General features: G+C 49.2%; 1 protein-coding gene and 1 long non-coding RNA gene across 9 annotated transcripts in view; both read right to left on the reverse strand.

The window, feature by feature from the left end:
- Nucleotides 1-21,966, reverse strand: part of LOC310758799 — a 155,413-nt gene that overhangs the window by 33,024 nt on the left and 100,423 nt on the right. The window lies entirely within an intron of this gene.
- Nucleotides 1-21,966, reverse strand: part of HMBOX1 (homeobox containing 1) — a 123,431-nt gene that overhangs the window by 18,102 nt on the left and 83,363 nt on the right. For all 8 annotated transcript variants that reach the window (XM_083605371.1, XM_083605376.1, XM_083605373.1 and 5 more), the window contains exons 5-6: nt 11,953-12,063; nt 3,199-3,352 (exon numbers count right to left, since the gene is read on the reverse strand). In XM_083605371.1, the coding sequence (XP_083461497.1) occupies nt 3,199-3,352; nt 11,953-12,063 (265 nt within the window). The remainder of the gene's footprint in view (nt 1-3,198; nt 3,353-11,952; nt 12,064-21,966) is intronic.

The raw sequence follows: 21,966 nt of genomic DNA on the forward strand, positions 1-21,966 counted from the left end.
GGCCGTAAAAGGTAAAGGGTCCCCTGACCATTAGGTCCAGTCGTGACTGACTCTGGGGTTGCGGCGCTCATCTTGCTTTAGTGGCCAAGGGAGCCGGCGTACAGCTTCCGGGTCATGTGGCCAGCATGACTAAGCTGCTTCTTGTGAACCAGAGCAGCGCACGGAAATGCCATTTACCTTCCCGCCAGAGTGGTACCTATTTATCTACTTGCACTTTGATGTGCTTTCGAACTGCTAGGCTGGCAGGAGCAGGGACCGAGCAACGGGAGCTCACCCCGTCGCAGGGATTCGAACCGCTGACCTTCTGATCGGCAAGTCCTAGGCTCTGTGGTTTAACCCACGGCGCCACCCCTGTCCCTTAGGAGCAGGCCATACATTTGCACAAATAATCAAGTAGGCTTCCTGCCTGAACCTCCATTTACGCCCAAAGCAACCTCCTGGCTCTCCTTGCAAGCAGAGTGCAGGCCACCCTCACGAGACCAGAGCAAGGCTAGCCTATTTTATTTGGGGGGGTTTGGGCAACAAACAAGGTTATGTTCACGCAGGTGAGGTAGAAGACTGCACAGCCACGAGAGAGATCTCACGATGCAGTTTATCTAGAACCACACCCATCCTTCAGCTACGAGCGAAGACGTCCGCTCGCTGCTTCTCTTTAACCTTCACCTCGTAAATATTCCGAGAGAAGTTTTTAAGAAGCGGGGAAGGGAGGGAAGGGAGGAGAGACGCGAGAGATTCTGGATCTCCAGCACAAAAGCCGCACCCCGGCAGCCCGTAATGTGCACTGGGAGGAATTCCAAAGCAGCAGCAGCGAAGGAAAAGAGAATTGAATTACAAGCGGGCTGCAGATCCCTCAGCATGCAATACTTATGCAGTGTGGGCGAAGGAACAGGACGCCCAGAGATGTACCCGGGAGCGATCAGCTATGGAACGGGCTGCCCAACGTGACCAGGCAGTCTTTGTTGCCACCTGCCGTTCCCAGCTACATCCTCTCTGCTGGATCCAGTGGATCCCAGCCTTGCAAAATCAGCCAGGGTGGGAAACAGGAGGGCCGAGGGCCAAACACGACCCACCACGACCCAATATGTGGGCCTCTGGACTTTTCCACACCAGCCATGCCTCCTCTGCAACTACTGCCTTGAGTGGGCTTGACTGGCAGGAATCTGCCCTTAAACTGTGATGATGGAGGGTATTGCATTTTTTTCGTGGGGGTGGGGCAGTGTTAGAAGTCTCTGGCTTTTGTAGGGTTGGAATGTAGTGATGCAACTAATAACAATTCTATTATTTATTCCCCGCTCATCTAGCTGGGTTGCCCCAGCCACTCTGGGCAGCTTCCAACACGTACAAAACAATAATAAAACATCAAATATTAAGAATGTCTCTATACAGGGCTGCCTTCAGATGCCTTCTAAAAGTCAGATAGTTGTTTATCTCCTTGACATCTGGTGGAAGGGAGTTCCACAGGGAGGGCGCCACCACCGAGAAGGCCCTCTGCCTGGTTCCCTGTAACTTTGCTTCTCACAGGGAGGGAACCGCCAGAAGGCCCTAGGTGCTGGACCTCAGCGTCCAGGCAGAACGATGGAGGTGGAGATGGTCCTTCAGGTATACTGGGCCGAGGCCGTTTAGGGCTTTCAAGGTCAGCACCAACACTTTGAATTGTGCTCAGAAATGTACTGGGAGCCAGTGAAGATCCTTTAGGATATATGGTCCCGGCAGCCGCTCCCAGTCACAAGTTTGGCAGCCGTGTTCTGAATTCGTTGTAGTTTCTGAATCACCTTCAAAGGTAGAGTCCCATGTTGCCCGCTGGAGAAATCTCAGGCACCCCACCTATTGCTGTGCCCACTTTTCTCCTATAGCTGCCCACCATGGGCACAGAAGGAATTTATTTCATTTATTAAACCCCAAAGGAGCGTGGGGCGTCAAACCATAAGCGGTAAGAACACCTTTCGAAAGACTCGGAACGCAATTCCAATATACAGATCCAAACTGGGATGAAGAGCTCTGCTTAAGAAGCTTGTTGGGAGAGGAAGATCTTCAGCAGGTGTCAAAAGAACAGTAGAGGTGTTGCCTGTCTGGTATTAACAGGGAGGGAATCCCAAAGGGTCGGTGCCACCACGTTTAAGGCCCTGCTGCTGACGGGATCTGCAGGACGCCCTCACCTGCACAGTGCCAGGCATTGCCTTGCGAGAGAAAGTTTTGAGAATGAACCCCTGGGCTGGAAAAGGTGCACCGGCCTTGTCCGAACTGTGAGAGGCCTGACCCCACTAGATACACACCCCTGTCTGCAGTGGCTACTGACCAACAACAGTACACAACTAGGAAGCAGCTCCTGCAGATCAAGTTGATGGACTATGCCAAAATGGCTAAAATGACTGGAAGAATCAGAAACCAAGAAATTTCAATAAGGAATAGGGGGGAAATTATAATTTGTCCTAAAACCATTGCAAACTAGTAGGATTGGAATAACACTTGTGGTTTAATGGTGAATTTTGGACACAACGGAGAGGTAAAAGTTTCGGATTATCGTAAATGATGCAGGAGGAAATGATTAACAATAGGACCCACAAAGGGGAGCAGGTAAGTCCAAGAGATTCTTTGGAATCTTGGTTTTATGTTGTATGTTGGATATGTGATTGTAAAATTTTAATCTGAAAAACCAAATAAATAAATAAATTTTTTAAAAAGCAGCTCCAGCAGCAAATAATGGTCCAAACTCTGCCCCAAAATCTCCTTGGGCAACAGGACCACCATCTGCGTATCAGGTGGCTGCTCATCTCAACATCCTCCAGTACGATCTACAACCTTCCATGGTTTCCTTCAGGAACCGCTGGTGTAGATAACACAGTCATACCTTGGAAGCTGAAAGGAATCCGTTCCGGAAGTCCGTTCGACTTCCAAAACACTTGAAAACCAAAACGCGACTTCTGATTGGCTACAGGAAGCTCCTGCAGCCAATCAGAAGCCGTGGAAGCCCCGTCAGACGTTCGGGTTCCAAAAGAACATTTGCAAACCGGAACAATCACTTCCAGGTTTGTGGCGTTCGGGAGCCAAAATGTCCGAGTTCCAGGGCGTTCAGGATCCAAGGCACGACTGTATTGGGAACAGGTAGAAATGCTCCCCCCCCCTTTCTTTTATTGGGCTCCTTAGCACAACTGACACTTGCGTCAAACCCGGTCCACCCAGAGCTTTGGGGTTCCTTACCTTTCCATGACGGCCAAGCACTCCTTCCGCCAGGTGAACCGACTTCCCCGCCGTAAGCGGAAGGTGCCAGAGGTAGCTGTGACGGGGGGAGGAGTCTGCCTCCATTCAGGTTCTTCTACCGGGATCGGGGCCGGCCTCATGCTTAACGTTGCCCCTGGAAAAAAGCAAAGCGGGACACAAAAGTGTTTTCCGGTGGAACTGGAAAGCCCCGCTCGGCTCCCCGCTCAACACCGAAGGAACGCAGCGGCCCACTTAGTCCAGAATCCTATTCTCACAAAGGCCAACCAGATGTCTCTTCTGGAAAACCTGCAAGCAGAATTCAAACACAAGAGCAGCTCTTCCTCTCTGGTGGCTTCCAGCACCTGGGATTCAGGAGCATAGCTGCCTCTGAGCACCAAGGCAGAGAACAGCCATCATGTCTAGTACCCATGAAGACTGACCTTCTGTAAATTTGCTTTTTTCTAAAACTGCCCTGATGAAACACAGGAGCTCGTCTAAAAGTACAGCACACCTGCTCTTTCATTTTTTAAAAAAGCCTCTTTTGCTCAGGTGAAAAGGCACGCAGGTACGGTGGACGCTCGGGTTGCGAACGTGATCCATGCGGGAGGCACGTTCGCAACCTGCAGAGCTGTGGCTGTGCACGCACGGGTTGCGATTTGGTGCTTCTGTGTCGCCCAGAGTGGCTGGGGAAGCTCAGCCAGATGGGCGGGGTAAAAATAATAAATTATTAAATTCTTATTATTATTCTGTGCATGTGCAAAGCGTGATTCAGTGCTTCTGCGCATGCGCAAAAACCCAGAAGTAACCCGTTCCGGTAACTTCTGGGTTTGGCACTATGCACAACCCGAAAACACGCAACCTGAAGCGTCTATAACCCGAGGTATGCCTGTATAACCAAACTCCTATAACTTACAACCCCATTTCCTCCACATCTACTTTGCACATAATTCATATACTGTATCCCTCCCTCTCTTGCACACATAGTAGACCAAGGATTGCCCACCGCTGTGACAGTTCTGCCTTCTCCACACCGCTGCCCATAATCAGATCCCCGCAGTCCCTCAATCTAGAGCGCAGATGTGCTTTATTATTAATAATCATCATCATTCATTGCTTCCGAACTGCTAAAATGTTCGTGAACACGCCAAAACTCCTCTGCAGCTAAGCCGGAGGTCTAAGTTCAGAGAAGGCGCTAATTCTTCCACCCAACAGCAATGAAGAAGAAGAGTTTGGATTTGATATCCCGCCTTTCACTCCCTTTAAGGAGTCTCAAAGCGGCTAACATTCTCCTTTCCCTTCCTCCCCCACAACAAACACTCTGTGGGGTGAGTGAGGCTGAGAGACTTCAGAGAAGTGTGACTGGCCCAATGTCACCCAGCAGCTGCATGTGGAGGAGCCGAGACGCGAACCCAGTTCACCAGATTACGAGTCCACCGCTCTTAACCACTACACCACACTGGCTTAAATGCAGGTTTAAACCACCACTCCCAAAAAAGTTCCTTTTTTTTTTTTGCCAAGCTCCTTATTTTGCTGGGGGGGGGGGCGGAGGTGGGATCAGAACGGCAAAGCCACACGCTGCAGGAAACATGCTTTTCATGTGCAAGTTCCAAGTCAGAGCAGGGGGCCAATGATCCGACCCAACGTACCACAGGAACCTAGAAAGTTGCCTTGCACAGAGTTGGTCCCTCTGGCTGGGTATTCCCTGCACTGACTGGCAGCAGCTGTCCAGGATTTCAGGGGGGAGACTTTCGCAGCCTTACCTGGAGCAACCGGGGATTGAAACCGCTGACTTGCATCTCTTCCCTTAAACCAGGGTTCCCCAAACTTTTAAAGTCATCTAGGCCAGACTTGGGTCTCTCTCCAGCCGTTTTGGGACTACAACTCCCATCATCATCCCTGACCACTGGGTCTTGCTATCTAGGGATGATGGGAGTTGGAGTCCAAAAAAACAACGGAAGCCCCAAGTTTGGGAAACCCTGCTAAACAAACGCGCTTGGACTTCTATCGAGTCAGTACAATCGACGTCAAAGCAGGGGGCAGGGGCTGGAAACAGATTTCTGTACTGATGTAGCATCCAGATGCAAATAAATTCTGTAAGAGGAGCATTACAGAGATCCTCCTTCATTAAAAAGAGGACCAAAAGAAAAAGAAAAACCCTATATGTTCTCAACTACCTTTGAAGGTGACCCGGAAACAACAACTATTCCAGAATGTGGCAGCTAGACTGGTGACTGGGAGCGGCCGCCGAGACCACATAACACCAGTCTTGAAAGACCTACACTGGCTCCCAGTACGTTTCCAAGCACAATTCAAAGTGTTGGTGCTGACCTTAAAAGCCCAAAATGGCCTCGGTCCTGTATACCTGAAGGAGAGTCTCCAACTCCATCGTCCAGCCTGGACACTGAGGTCCAGCTCTGAGGGCCTTCTGGCGGTTCCCTCATTGCGAGAAGCCAAGTTACAGGGAACCAGGCAGAGGGCCTTCTCGGTGGTGGCACCCGCCCTGTGGAACACCCTCCCACCAGATGTCAAAGAGAAAAACAACTACCAGACTTTTAGAAGACATCTGAAGGCAGCCCTGTTTAGGGAAGATTTAAATGACTGATGTTTTAATGTTGCAAAACCTTTTGTTGCAAAATACGCCTGGCACCGGCCTAATTTCTAGTACTGATTCAGCAGCTGGGGTGCGGTCTTAGTTCATTGGCAGAGCATCTACTTTGCATACAGAAGACCCCAGGTTGAATCCCCAGATGCTCCAGGTAGGGCAGAGATATACTCCCTTCCCAAAACCCTAGAGGCACAGCCAGTGTCAATATTACCATGCCAGATGGGACCCCAAAAAATGTAGTATAAACACCGAGAACTGGAAACACTGGCCTGCGAGCGCTCCAGTTGGAGAACAGCCTTTACCAAAGATGTCGTGGGCTTTGAAGACACTCGAACTCAGGACGAAAGGGAGAAACGTGCTAAGAGGAAGGTACGCTTGGCAAATCCACACCATGACCAACTCCCGCCTGGAAACCTATGTCCCCACTGTGGAAGGACGTGTGGATCCAGAATTGGCCTCCACAGTCACTTACGGACTCACTGGTAAAACCGTGTTCATGGAAGACAATCTTACTCGGCTACGAGGGATTGCCAAAGAAGGAAGAAGGAGGAGGAGGAGGAGGAGGTTTTTTAAAAACCTTTTTGTAAAGGCAACAGTAGAATTTTCACAGCTGAGTCCTCAACTCTTTATTACTGTGCTTTGCTTCCTTTAAGTTGGGCTCTGTCTAAAACTTGCCATTTAGGTTTTCAACCCCTTTTTGTAAATTCAGTATTAGAAACTGTACCTTTGAGTCCTCAATCCTTTATTGCTGCGCTTTGCTTCACCTAGGTCGAGCTAGGATTACAATACTTCAGAATTTTTGGGAGTTCTAGCCCCTCTTTTTGAATTTTGGTCATTTAAGGTTCATGAATTTTCTATTTCCTTCTGAGGAAACTGAAATGAGGTTTGTAGCCAGCATCCCGTTAAGGCTTTGTTCAGTTTTAGGTTTTTCTAATTTTTTCCCTTAAACTTTTTGATTTTTATTATTTAGTTTATTTTCATAAGATAATATTTCTGGTCGATTAATTCTCGTTTCAGGGTTTTTCACGGTATTTCATTTGTTTTGTGCAAATACTTGGGTTAAAGCAGAAGCTGGGAGCAAATTCAGGAAGGACATTCTGGCATTTGTGCTAAAAAAACAACAAGAACATCCCCAAAAGGGAGCCAGGTGGTTGATGCCTCGCATCTCCAAGCCGAGCCCGAGTCTGTGACAGCCAAGGGAAGAAGAGACAGGGAGCTCAGCCAAGGGAACTCATTCATCCTTTCCCACTTGGCCGGCTACCTGCTGGCCCTGCCAGACTGATCCGGTCCACCCTAATGAATCAGTGCCGCTGGTGTCAAAGCGTGGGCGCTCCGAGGTGGGTCGGCCAATGCGGCAAAGCTCCGACCCGGTTCCCAAACGCACTTTGCTCGGAACGCCGGCGGGCGAGCCGCAGGGCCCTTGCGGGAACAAGCGCCAGCCAGCTGGGCGGAGGAGAGCCCTGAGAGTTCGTGGCCCTTCTAGTCCGGAACCCTGCTCTCGCGGTGGCCAAGCAAGATGCTTATGGGAAGCCCATGAGCAGGACCCGGGTGCAACAGCAGCACTCTCTCCCCTCCTGTGGTTTCCGGCAGCTGGTGTCTAGAGGCATGCGACTTCCAGCAGCAGAGGCAGAGCGCAGCTGTTGTGACTAGAAGCCCTGACCAGACTTATCCTCCTTGAATTACCGTGTTTTTCGCTCCATAAGACGCACCTGACCATAAGAAGCACCTAATTTTTAGAGGAGGAAAACAAGGGAAAAAAATATTCTGAATGAAACGGTGGCTGTATGATTTTTATGGCCACACACACTTGTGATCTGATGGTGAATTTGGGGTGACCCAATGCAAAAATCCTGAGGATCCATGTGGATCCATGCTTTGTAACCACGTTTTTGCACCATTGTAGCCCCAGGAAACAGTGGACGCCTGATTTTTTTGGTGTAGGCTGTAGCCATGGACATGCTATGTGATCTGATGGTGAATTTGGGGTGAATTTGGGGTGACCCAATATAAAAATCCTAAGGATCCATGGGCTTTTACCTCCCCACTCCCAGGCAGCCTCCTCTAGCATCCCTTATCTCTCTCCAGATCCCACCGATCAGCTGTTTCCTTTCAACACTCCCTTCACTCTTGTTTGCCTTAGTGTCTTTTCCTTAGCTGGAGCAGTTTTTTTTCTCCTCCTTTTCTTCTAATTTCTCTCCTTACTGCTTTAGTCTTCCTGTTTCCCCCCTTTGCAAGTTTGCTGTCTTTACCTCCCTCCTCCCAGGCAGCCTCCTTTATCTCTAGCATCCCTTATCTCTCTCCCCGATCGGCAAACGATCAGCGGCTTTGTTTCAACACCCACTTCCCTCTTTAAAAAAAAAAAAGCATGATCTGCTTTTTGCCCTTGGGCAATTCGGCTCCAGGGACTACGCAATCGCTCCATAAGACGCACAGACATTTCCCCTTACTTTTTAGGAAGAAAAAAGTGCGTCTTATGGAGCGAAAAATATGGTATCTACCATGGCTAGCCATCGTGGCTTGGCTGGGCCTCCATGGTTGTACGAAGCAATGCTCCTGAAGACCAGTTGCTGGAAAAGGCTGGAGGGGACAGTGCTGCTCTTGGGCTCAGATCCTGGCTTGACGGCTTCCCATGTTGTCGACCGGATGCCAGACTAGGTGGGCCATCGGCCTGATCCAGCAACGCTCTTCTTGTGCTCTTAGGATAGCCTTCTCCTCCGTGAAGTTTGTGGCTGTCCCTACATCTGCTGGCAGCAGCTTCCACTCTTTGCTATGAGTTGTGGACCTCCCTTTGGCCTGTCCTGAATCTCCCAGATTTCAGCTTCGTTGGAGGAGTGTTAGCCAGAGGTACATGGAAACTTCCATGTGCGGTGGCCGTATATGCTGGGAGTCCCCCTCTTAATTTCTAAGAAGTCACATATGGAAGACAGGAGCACAGAGCGACAGATGCACCTCACAAAAATAAAATCGGGGCAAAGCAAAAATCCTCAGCTTTTCAGAAGGAAGTGGCCGTGTCATAAAATCTGCACTAAAATACGAAACTGCCCTATAAGTGGTAAGATTGGTTTGTCCATCCAGCCTGGTATTGTGCGAGGCAGAGGCCGCCCTCTGTTATCTGCTACCTGGAGACGTCAGGAAGGGCTATAGCTGGGAGAGAGCCGTCACTGGAAGCCAGGAGAGCCTCTGCCAGTCAGTGTAAGCAATCAGAGCTAGGGGGACCAATGATTTTCCATAGAAAGTGCTCTACCAACGAGCCACAGTGCTTCTGCAAAACGCAAATCCAGGCACTGTACTCCTGGGCTTACACTTCACTCACCAGCCACTTGAAAATCCGTGGGCTAAGCCCCCCAAGTAGAAAAGCACACCTATTGCTTTTGGTTACTTTGGAGGTAAGAGAAGAGGTAGCCTCCAACTGCAAATCCTCATTGACAAAGCCAGATAAGGAAGGAAGGAAGGAAGGAAGGAAGAAGGAAGAAGAAGGAAGAAGGAAGAAGGAAGGGAAGGGAAGGGAAGGGAAGGGAAGGGAAGGGAAGGGAAGGGAAGGGAAGGGAAGGGAAGGGAAGGGAAGGGAGGCATGAAGGAAAGGGAGGGAGGGAGGGAAGGAAGGAAGGAAGGAAGGAAGGAAGGGAGGGAAAGGAAAGGAAAGGAAAGAAGGAAAGGAAAGGAAAGGAAAGGAAAGGAAAGGAAAGGAAAGGAAAGGAAAGGAAAGGAAAGGAAAGGAAAGGGAAAGGCAAGGCAAGGCAAGGCAAGGCAAGGCAAGGCAAGGCAAGGCAAGGCAAGGCAAGGCAAGGAAAGGAAAGGAAAGGAAAGGAAAGGAAAGGAAAGGAGGGAGGGAGGGAAGGAGGGAAGGGAAGGAAGGAAGGAAGGAAAGGAAGGAAGGAAAGAAAGGAAAGGGATGTTGGAAGGAAGGAAGGAAGGAAGGAAGGAAGGAAGGGAGGAAGGAAGGGAGGAAGGTGGGCAGATTAGAAGCACATATCAGCTTAAATATTACTGCTTAATTTCTATAAAGAGATATGTGCATCCTATTTTTCTGCCAGAAGATAGCTAGTGATAGAGTGCAAAACTACCTACCAGCAGACCCAAAACAAGGAGGGAGTGTTTTAGAAAGTACATACAAAAAAACAAAAAAGTGGAAGGAAGGGGTTGTTGTTTTTTTGCTTGCTTTCTGAGGCAAAGAAAGCCAGTGTGTTGTTCCAGAGCACTCTACCTGCTTCAGCTGAAAGTGACTCAATTTTGTTTTGCCTGGACAATTTCCAATGGCCTTAAGAAGCCTAAGAGCCACTCACTACAGGCTTACCCAAGAATTAACCCTGAGCACTGACACCAGCAAAAAACCACCATGTTTTAGCTGTGTTGTCTTCAAGGGCAAAGACCTCTCTTTTTCCCTCACTTGCTGCAGGAGGAAGAAACACGCACCGGGTGGACCGACTCGAAGAACTACAAGACATCTGCTACCTAATCTGCACAGCAGATTTCTGGGCATCCAGAAATTGTGGGGGGAGAAAGGAGGCAGCGCCAACCTCAGATGTACCAAAATCCTCTAGCTTTTAGAGAAAAAGCAAGTTTCTAGCATTTGTTGTCTTTGTCCATGGAGTTTTCTTGGCAGGGATACTGGAGTGGCTTGCCGGTCCTTGCCAACAAAGGTCTGTATAGTTAAAGCCATGGTTTTCCCAGTAGTGATGTATGAAAGTGAGAGCTGGACCATAAAGAAGGCTGATCGCCAAAGAATGGATGCTTTTGAATTCTGGTGCTGGAGGAGACTCTTGAGAGTCCCATGGACTGCAAGAAGATCAAACCTATCCATTCTGAAGGAAATCAGCCCTGAGTGCTCACTGGAAGGACAGATCGTGAAGCTGAGGCTCCAAGACTTTGGCCACCTCATGAGAAGAGAAGACTCCCTGGAAAATACCCTGATGTTGGGAAAGATGGAGGGCACAAGGAGAAGGGGACGACAGAGGACGAGATGGTGGGACAGTGTTCTCGAAGCTACCAGCATGAGTTTGACCAAACTGCGGGAGGCAGTGGAAGACAGGAGTGCCTGCTGTGCTCTGGTCCATGGGGTCACGAAGAGTCGGACACAACTATAAACGACTAAACAATTGTATTTTAATCTTTTGTTGGAAGCCGCCCAGATGGGCGGCATCTAAATAAATTATTATTATTATTATTATTATTATTATTATTATTATTATTATTATTATTATTTGCAATCCTCTGCATCACTGCATGCTGAGCAAAATCTTATTGCATTATCTTACGCCTGTTGCCTTTGGGGATCCTTAAGGACTTAGACTGGGACTTAAGACTGGGACGCTGGTGGTGCTGTGGGTTAAACCACAGAGCCTAGGACTTGCCGATCAGAAAGTCAGCAGTTCGAATCCCCGCAATGGGGTGAGCTCCCGTTGCTCGGTCCCTGCTCCTGCCAACCTAGCAGTTCGAAAGCACATCAAAGTACAAGTAGATAAATAGGTACCACTCCGTCGGGAAGGTAAATGGCATTTCCGTGCGCTGCTCTGGTTCGCCAGAAGCGGCTTAGTCATGCTGGCCACATGACCCAGAAGCTGTACGCTGGCTCCCTCAGCCAATAAAACGAGAAGAGTGCCGTAACCCCAGAGTCGGCCATAACTGGACCTAATGGTCAGGGGTCCCTTTACCCTTTAAGGACTGAGAGGCAGGAGGACAGAAACCAAATAAACAGTAATTCAGAGGCCATGGGCGATAGCTGTCATTTGCATTTGAAGTTCCCATTCTTGTCCTACCGTCTCCCTCCGGTTAAACAAAACAGCAGTGCAGCCTGCTGACGAGCAAAGGAATCGCAGAGCAATGTTGTTCAGCGCACTTTCTTATCTTTCAAGTTGCGATTCCACGCCGTAAATTCCACGCGTGCCCCAAACCTCTGCCAGGCCCCCGATACAGACCCGTTTGCAGGGAAGTCCCCCAAGCCTTGCTCTGCCCGATGCAGGCCTCCTCCCACCCCCCACCCCACTCCTGAGCATGGACTGTAACTGGGAGGGCGGGGAGCAAGGGAGGGAGGAGGGAGGGGAGGGTCCATGCCGACCGAAGCACGATGAAGCCAACAACACTCACAGCCGCTGGGCAAAAGGTTTGGTTCAGAGGGAACAGCTGGAGTGTCTCGGCTTGGTTTTGTTTACCGGGGTTTGTCTTCTCAAGCTGGTACCATCGGTAAAAGGCCCTTTTCTTTTGCTCGCTCAGGTCCGATCCCTGTTGCAACAGCCAGTGGGAGATCCGGCTCTGACTGATACCTGCAGGAAAGAGCAAAGAGAGGAGAGAGAAAGGGTGGATCTACACATGAGGGAAAAACCCGCTGTAAATAAGTAATAAATTAAAACGTTATAATAAAATGGAAAGAAAAAAACAACCGCTATATAAAATTGCAAAGAAAAAGTTTGTGCTTTACAGCGCCATCTGGTGTTGCATGTTTATAACGCATTCAAAACACTGGTTTTTTTTTACTAATGTAGCTGAGGGTTATAAAGACTAGGACCAACCGCCTAAGAAACAGTTACTACCCAAATGTGATTTTGGTTTTAAACACATTGTAAGGAGTCTGTATGGGAGTATATTGTATTTAAAAATGGGGTATCATAGTTTTTAGGGGGCTAACCAGGTTGGGATAGCTGGGATAGCAGGCTTGTTGGGTTTTGAATGTCTTTGATTTTTCAGTTTCGTGGTTCTGTATGGGACAATGACAATAAAGATTATCTTATCGTATCGTTTCGTATGAGTCCACAGAGAGAGAAAGAGAAACTATGCAACTGATTGCCACACCATGTGGCTCCTCCTCTTTCGCGCAAGTTTTCATCACGCCCTACGGACAACCTGTGACCAAGCCACACATGCTGTTCCCAATTCTAGCCATGCCAGGGAGAATTAGGAAAGGAACTGAAAATAAAACTACATATTTATCATAACGCCATCAGACAAAATCTCTGGTGCGACCACATTTGGTCGCCTCGTGTCGAAAGGGATATCGCAGGGTTTATGGGCATTGCCATTCAAATGGTGTGGTTGTGTGTGCTGCTGCATCTTGTGATCAGTTATGTGGGGCAGGGCTTACCTGGGCCCCCCAAAATTTTATTCAAGTTAGCACCCCGGCACTCCCCTGGGTACTCCCACTGCCACCCAGGGGGTGGTAAACTCCCTGCTTTGGGAACCACCGCCTTAATATCCCCTTTTTGCATTAAATCCTACACTGAGTTTGCATTCCACCAGGCACATTTTGCAAGGTGCGTGGAACATCGTGACACCAGTTTTGGATTGGGATCGCTAACCCTACTCTGGACACACAGTTTGGGTGCTTTGGAGCTAGAATACACAGACCCGGGCATTCTTATTTTAATTTAAAAAAAGCCCATATATATATATATATATATATATATATATATATATATATATATATATATGTGTGTGTGTGTGTGTGTATATATATATATATATATATATATATATATATATATATATGGCTTTGAGCTCTCACATTTAAGAGACCGAATTTTCAGATGACATTATTGTGATTAATTGCTTCTACCGCTTACATAGATAGACAACGACTTGTGGAGGGGAGAGAGACAGCGAGCGCAGAATAGCAGATTATAGGACATTACAAACACGTCCACCAGGAAATGGAATGACTCACTCGGCTGTTCATTCTGCTCTGGACAGAACAATCCAGCCACGCATGCGCACTACCCAGGAGTAAACAGCAGCCATTCCTGGGTGGATCAGAAATGCAGACCGGGAAGGAAGTGATAGAAATTGCCACACCTTTAAGATAACTTTGCATGCGGAAGAAAAGTGGGTGATATTCCAAGACACGGAATGAATTTTTGGGTGTGGGGAGGGGCCATAGGCAACTCCATGGGGCCCTGGGTGCCCTGATAAAGGTAAAGGGATCCCTGACCATTAGGTCCAGTCGCGGACGACTCTGGGGTTGCGGCGCTCATCTCGCTTTATTGGCCGAGGGAGCCGGCGTACAGCTTCCGGGCCATGTGGCCAGCATGACCAAGCCGCTTCTGGCGAACCAGAGCAGCGCACGGAAATGCCGTTTACCTTCCCGCCGGAGTGGTACCTATTTATCTACTTGCACTTTGACGTGCTTTCGAACTGCTAGGTTGGCAGGAGCAGGGACCGAGCAACGGGAGCTCACCCCGTTATGGGGATTCGAACCACCGACCTTCTGATCGGCAAGTCCTAGGCTCTGTGGTTTAACCCACAGTGCCACCCGCGTCTCACGCCCCATGAAGGGGCCGGGCACCCACAAATTTCGGTGCCAAGGCCATGAGAGCTACATGGCACCCACAGCCCTGGGCACCCATGGTCGCGGGCCAAGCTGGCATTCCTTGGAGGGGCAAAGATTAACCATAACTTCCGTGGTAGGCAGGAAAGCTACTTCTGTCCACATTTTCAAAACGGGAAGCGTATCATTCATTAAACACCCCCCTGTGCGTTATTTTTAGGATCTGGACTCAAGTGCCTGGATAGATGACTCAGTGCGCTGGCTCATGTGTGGCGCTAAGCCAGGGGTTGGCAAGCTTACTGGACGATGGGCTGGTCCACGCTCCGTCTGTTGGAGGATGGGCCGCAGCGTGTGCGCATGCACGCTCTTCTGGGTTGGAGGAGCGTGCATGTGTGTGCGCACACACTATTTTCGGCTCTCCTCCAACCCAGATGTGCCCCAAAAATAGTGTGTATGCAAGTGCACGGGTGCTTCTCCATCCCGCACGCATGCGCACACACTATTTCCAGCGCACATCCGGGTCGGAGGAGCGCACGGGTGCATGCACACAGTTGCCATCAACCCGGAAGTCGGTGGCCGCACCGCGCCAGTAAGAGTGGGCAGCGGGGGGCAGCAGGGGTTGCCTTGGCCCAGTTAGACGAGCCCCGTAGGCCACTACTGGCCCAAGGACCGTAGGTTGCAGACCCCTGTGCTAAGCCAAACCACGGTTTAGTGTGCATGAGTACAGGCTCTGAGAGATGACATTGTGGCTTCTTTGCTCTTCCTTGGTTGCCACTGCACTGGGTTTAGTGGTTTCATCCTCCTTTGACGAACGGCCTAACTATGGCACCAAGAGAGCGAAAACACGACCTCACGTTCAGAGAGTGTGCTAAGCCAAACCATGGTTTACTTTAGCACAGCAGCAGAATGCGGAGGAGGAGGGAAAGTGGCCACAATCACCTCCTCCCCACAAGCCCCATGCATTTGTGCCACTGTTTGGTTTAGTGTGAACCGATTCCTGAATTTTAGCTGTGGATCCTTCACTGCGGATGGTTAGACTAGATAGGGGTTTCCCAAACTTGTGCCCCCCGCTGTTTTCAGACTACAATTCCCATCATCCCTGACCACTGGTCCCATCAGCTAGAGAAGATGGGAGTTGTAGTCCAAAAACAAGCTCTGGGTCCCTTCCAACTCTACAGTTCTATGAAAACCAGGCCACTGTGATCAAGGGGAGGGCTTTTGACACATTAAAGGACTCTGCGTCTATTTCATAATTCACAGCTTTGGGGGAGAGCTTTATTTTTACAAAGTGCTTTAAACATGACGTTTGAAACGTATTCTTTTCGCATTTTTATTTGGTTGCCAGCAGATTGGTTTCCACTGAAACAACCTTTTTGCCTGTGGAACACGACTGGGGCTGATGAACCTGCAAGACATCCTTCCCACATTACAGTTCCCCCGCACCCCAAATTAGTTCCCACTGCGTGCTTTCCCCCAATCTCATCTCTAGAGGGCGCAAGCATGAAAAGAAGAGCCCCTTTCCACTGGGTCTTCCTGCACAGGCTATTATTAGCTCCGGTTCACCCTGTCATTCGCCTTATCTGCGTATTATTAATAAGCTGCCCTGCCCATCAGCATCTTGTTTGTTTTACTACACAACCCTTGAAAGGCAGCTTCTATAAATAAAAGACTTCCGCATTCCGCTCTGAGATCACCCGCTCCGAGACCCCACAGCTAATTCTCCCCTGGCCTCCTCGCTGGCCCAAGTAGGACCAATTCAGCCAGCTAGTCCTGGGGATTATTTACTGTATTTTTCGCTCTATAAGACGCACCAGACCACGAGGCGCACCTAGATTTTGGAGGAGGAAAACAAGAAAAAAAATATTCTGAATCTCAGAAGCCAGAACAGCAAGAGGGATCGCTGCGCAGTGAAAACAGCAATCCCTCTTGCTGTTCTGGCTTCTAGGATAGCTGTGCAGCCTGCATTCGCTCCATAAGACGCACACACATTTCCCCTTACTTTTTAGGAGGGAAAAGGTGAGTCTTATACAGCAAAAAATGCGGTAATTGATTTTTGAATTTTATCGTTATTCATGTTTTTATACTGTATTTTATGCTGCTTTTATAATGAAGTGTTTTAAATTTGTTGTTAGCCACCCTGAGCCCGGTTTTTGAACCAGGAAGGGCAGGGTATAAATAAAATATCATCATCATCATCATCATCATTATTATTATTATTATTATTATTATTATTATTCCGGGCTAGTGCTTATCAGTTGCTGCTTTGTGTAGGGTTTCCCATAATAATAATAACAAACAACAACAAATTGCAGCAGCACGCTTTTGGGGGTTTTCCTTTTTTTCAGCTTTTCTGCTCTATTTTGCTGCATGGCATTACTTTATTATTGTTTCATTGCATTTATAGCTTGCCCTTTTTCTCTAAGGACCTCGAGGTGGCACGCCTGAGAAAGCCAAACAAAAAATTTCAAGCAGCCTCCTAGGTTTTATTCTTCAGCCCTCTACTCAGACCAGATTCCTCCTCGCCAGCCCTGATCTGTGTATCCCCACCACACCACTTCCCAAGCCCTGTGACTAATAATAATAATAATAATTTTTATTTATACCCCGCCCTCCCCAGCCAAGACCGGGCTCAGGGCGGCTAACACCAGATACAAAACAATTGATTGAAATACAACTTAAAAAAACAAGATTAAAATACAACATTAAAATGCAGCCTCATTTCAGTGGAAACTCAATCAAAAACTTTTTTGGGGGATGAAAACATCAAATCTTCACCAAGGCCAACTATCCAGACTGGTCCTACGTGGGCCAGAAAAAAGCCAGGGAAGTCCCCAGGTAGGAGTTCCATCACAGAAGGAGAAAGGAAAAAGGAAAGAGAGGGAAGGGGATCAAGTTGATTCCAAGCCAAAAGCCAGGCGGAACAACTCTTTCTTACAGGCCCTGCTTAGCTAGAATGTGCCCCTGAAATACAGAAATACTTCTTGCGCGGAGGGAGGGAGGGAAAGAGGATGGGGTGGGTGACTTTAGCGTGACTGCAAGATAGCCGGCTGTGCAAAGAATCATAGAATTGTAGAGTTGGAAGGGACACCAGCGGTCATCTAGTCCAGCCCCCTGCAATGCAGGAATCTTAACTAAAGCATTAAACAAATTGCCATCCAACTTCTTCTTAAAAACATCCAATGAAGAAGAGTCCACAACCTCCCGAGAAACTCGGGTTCCACTCTCAAACAGCTCTTACAGTCTGAAAGAACTTCCTGGTGTTTAGTCGGAATCTCCCTTCTTGTTACTTGAAGCCATGGGTTCGAATCCCACCCTCCGGAGCAGGAGAAAACAAGCTTGCTCCCTCTTCCATGAGATACTTGAAGATGGCTCTCATATCTCCTCTCCGTCTCCTCTTTTCCAGGCTAAACCTACCCAGCTCCTTCGACCGCTCCTCATAAGGCTTCGTTTCCAGACCCTTGACCATCTTGGTTGCCCTCCTCCGCACATGTTCCAGCTTTCAATATCCTTCTTAAACTGGGATGCCCAGAACTGGACACAGTATATCTTCAAACAGTCTCGGTTCTGTATACCTGAAGGAGCGTCTCCACCCCCATCGTTCAGCCCGGACACTGAGGTCCAGCTCCGAGGGCCTTCTGGGGGTTCCCTCATTGCGAGAAGTGAGGTTACAGGGAACCAGGCACAGGGCCTTCTCGGTGGTGGCGCCCGCCCTGTGGAATGCCCTCCCTTCAGATGTCAAGGAAATAAGCAGCTATCTTCTTTTTAAAAGACATCTGAAGGCAGCCCTGTTTAGGGACGTTTTAAATATTTAATGCTGTATTGTTTTTAACACTCGATTGGAAGCCACCCAGAGTGGCTGGGGAAACTCAGCCAGATGGGAAGGGTATAAATAAATTATTATTATTATCATCATCGTTATTATTATTATTCATGTGCATCCTCTTGAGAGTGGCAACACGAGAACGGGCCTTTTCCCATTTGTGGGATGCTCTCCCCATGAAAGCCTGCCTGGCTTCTTCAACACCTTTATGTGACAGGCAAAAACATTCCTCTTAATCCAGGCCTTTGGCTGATTACATCCGATACCCTTTTAAATGTGTTGTGGGAGGCGATGAGGGGGGTGGGATATTGGTTTGTTTCTCTGCTTGTTTTTATTGTGGATTGTGTGTTTTTTTGTGCAACTCCCTCCCATCAGGTGTCAAGGAGGAAAGGAATTCACAACCTTTAGAGGACATCTGAAGGCAGCCCTGTGTCAGGAATTTTTAATGTTTGACGTTTGTTTTGTTTTTATGTGTGTTGGAAGCCGCCCAGAGTGGCTGGGGCAACCCAGCCAGATGGGCGGGGTATAAATATTATTATTATAATTATTATTGCTGCTGCTGCTGTTGTTGTTGTTTCTACTACCAGTAGTAGTATTTTTAGGCTGCGAATCACCCTAAGATCTATGGATGCAGGGCAAGATACTACTACCACTACTACTACCACGATGACTACTGTATAGGGCGCACCGGACCATAGGGCGCACCCTGGAACAGATCCGGGAGAGGAGGCAAGGTTGCACAGAGCTTGCGGGCTGGGGGAGCGCTCCGAAGGCTTGCGGATAGCTGCCCGAAGTCCAGGGTGCGCAGCGCTGCACTCCCCGGGCTTCGGGCTGCAGGCTGCTATCCACAAACCTTCGGAGCCCGGCGGGAACTCCCGCCAGGCTCCGAAGGCTTGCGGATAGCTTCCTGAAGCCTGGAGAGCGAGAGGGGTCAGTGCGCACTGACCCCTCTTGCTCTCCAGGCTTCAGCGAAAGCCTGCATTCACTCCATAGGACGCACAAACATTTCCCCTTCATTTTTGGAGGGGAAAGGGTACGTCCTATAGAGCGAAAAATATGGTAATAGTAATACAGTCATACCTCGGGTTACAGACACTTCAGATTGCGTTTTTTGGGTTACAGACCACTGAAACCCGGAAGTACCGGAACAGGTTAGTTCTGGGTTTTGCTGGTCGCACATGCGCATAAGCACTAAATCGTGCTTTGCGCGTGCGCAGAACTGCCAAATCGCAACCCGCACGTGCGCAGACGCGGGTTGCGAACGTGAATCCTGCACAGATCACGTTCGCAACCCGAGCGTCCACTGTAATAGAGGGTTTCATCTGTTACTCCACTCCATTTCCCATCTGATCACACCGTCCTCTGGCCCCCGCAAACGTACGATAAAGGTTCTGTGCCCCTGATTTAAACCTCATATTTCCAGAGCACGCTGCCTGCTGCTTTGTAAAATGCCTGGGTCAGGGGAGTTAACAGCAATAAACCTGAAGCTCGCTGCTGCTTATTCAGAAAAAGAAGGGAGGGGAATTATGCTCAGAATCGGCCTGCGCTGAAATGACAAATTAAGGGGAGGGGGCTCACAAAGCCCTTCCCTTAAGCCGGAAAGGCCCGGCTGTCAAGATCTGAAGCAAAGCTATTGTCCTTACGCGGGCACGCAAGACACTTCTGCAGCGAGCGCTCCAGGGTCTGCCACCACACGATGCAAGAGATATGATCCATCTATTTAATTTAGTCTTTGCATCTATTTGTTATTTAGATTTATAACTTGCCCTTCTACGCTGTCGTCATTGCAGTCAGCCCCCAGGTGCAACAGGCCTCCCGTATTAGCCAATAATCATAATAACAACAGCAACAATTTATTATTTATACCCAACCCATCTGGCTGGGTTTCCCCAGCCACTCTGGGCGGCTCCCAATGAAATATTAAAAACACAATACAGTCCTACCTCGGGTTGAAGCAGCTTCGGGTTAAGTATTTTCGGGTCGCGTGCTGCGGCGACCCAGAAGTAATGGAGCACATTACTTTCGGGTTTCGCCGCTCGCGCATGCGCAGATGGTTAAAATGATGTCATGCGCATGCGCAGAAGCGGCAAATCGCGCTCTGCGCACGTGCGGACGCAGGTTGCGTTCGCTTCTGGATGCAAAAGGGGCTCCGGAACGGATGTACAGCATTAAACATTAAAAACTTCCCTAAACAAATTTCCCCCCTAAAAGCCAAGGCCAGCTGGGGGAATTTCCCTGCGGCTTATGCTCCCAGTTAACTGGGAGCAAGCCCTGCTGTACTCAGCGGTGCTTAAGCTCAAGAGTAAACATGTAGAATGTCATGGGCTGGCTAGATGCTGAGAAGGGAACCCCCAGGAGAAGAAGACTCAGAGCCAGGGGATGATGATGGTTGGGCAGAGGGAGAAGACCAGGAGGAGGAGGTGTCGGAAGCTGAAGGGGCAACAGGGTTTAGTGAGCAGTCCAGAATCACACGCAGGAGGGAGGCCAGAAGACAGAGATGAGGCAGGATGCTGAAGGAACCAAGGAATCTATTCCCGGCTGCATCAGCAGAAGTCGAGTGTTCAGATCAAGGGAAGTCATAGTACAGTGGTACCTCAGGTTAAGTACTTAATTCGTTCCGGAGGTCCGTTCTTAACCTGAAACTGTTCTTAACCTGAAGCACCACTTTAGCTAATGGGGCCTCCCGCTGCTGCTGCACGATTTCTGTTCTCATCCTGAAGCAAAGTTCTGAGGTACTGATAGTACCTGAGGTACTATTTCTGGGTTAGCGGAGTCTGTAACCTGAAGTGTCTGTAACCTGAAGCGTATGTAACCCGAGGTACCACTGTACCACTATTCTGCGTTGGTCAGGCCACCCCTGGAATATGGTGTCCAGTTCTGGGTGCCACTGTTTAAGAAGGATGTTGACAAACTGGAACGTGGGCAGAGGAGGGCGACCAAGATGATCAAGGGGTCTGGAAACCAAGCCTTATGAGGAACGGTTGAAGGAGCTGGGTACGTTTAGCCTGCAAAAGAGGAGACTGAGAGGAGATGTGAGAACCATCTTCAAGTATCTCAAGGGCTGTCACATGAAAGATGGAGCAAGCTTGTTTTTTCCCCTGCTACGGAAGACAGAACTCGAACCCATGGCTTCAGGTTACGAGAAAGGGGATTCCAACTCAATACCAGGAAAAACTTTCTGACAGTAAGAGCTGTTTGACAGGGAACGGTCTCCCTTGGGAGATTGTGGGCTCTCCTTCCTTGGAGGTTTTTAAACAGAGGTTGGATGACCATCTGTCACAGATGCTTTAGCTGAGATTCCTGCATTGAGGAGGGGTTGGACTAGATGACCCCTGGAGGTCCCTTCTGGCTCTACGATTCTAAGAGCCTTATGCTCTCCTGACTGAGCCATTCACTCTCTTTAGCATCTAGCACAGCGGTTCTCAACCTGTGGGTCCCCAGATGTTGTTGGACTACAACTCCCATCACCCCTGAGCTCTGGCCTTGCTAGCTAGGAGTGATGGGAATTGTAGTCCAACAACATCTGCGGACCCGCAGGTTGAGAACCGCCAAAAGCAACACGAAGGGTTGGGAGGAGGCAGCCTTAAGTGTTTACCCACACTTGGCTTAAGTAGGCAGGTTGGGTTATTGGGCTAATGAAACAACGTGGGTGCAATTAAACAAAAGCCTTTCCAGCCAGGCACCCCACAAGGCCTGGATGGCCTATTAGGTAAAGGTAAAGGGACCCCTGACCATTAGGTCCAGTCGTGGCTGACTCTGGGGCTGTGGTGCTCATCTAGCTTTACTGGCCGAGGGAGCCGGCGTACAGCTTCCGGGTCATGGGGCCAGCATGACTAAGCCACTTCTGGCGAACCAGAGCAGCACATGGAATCGCCGTTTACCTTCCCGCCGGAGTGGTACCTATTTATCTACTTGCACTTTGATGTGCTAGGTTGACTGCTTGGTTGGCTGGGACTGAACAACGGGAGCTCACCCCGTCGCAGGGATTTGAACCGCCGACCTTCTGATCGGCAAGTCCTAGGCTCTGTGGTTTAACCCAGAGCACCACACACGTCCCAGATAGCCTATTCCGAGCCCTAAAAGGGCCAG

This window comes from Podarcis filfolensis (assembly GCF_964270895.1).
Source record: "Podarcis filfolensis genome assembly, chromosome: 3".
Lineage (NCBI taxonomy): Eukaryota > Metazoa > Chordata > Lepidosauria > Squamata > Lacertidae > Podarcis > Podarcis filfolensis.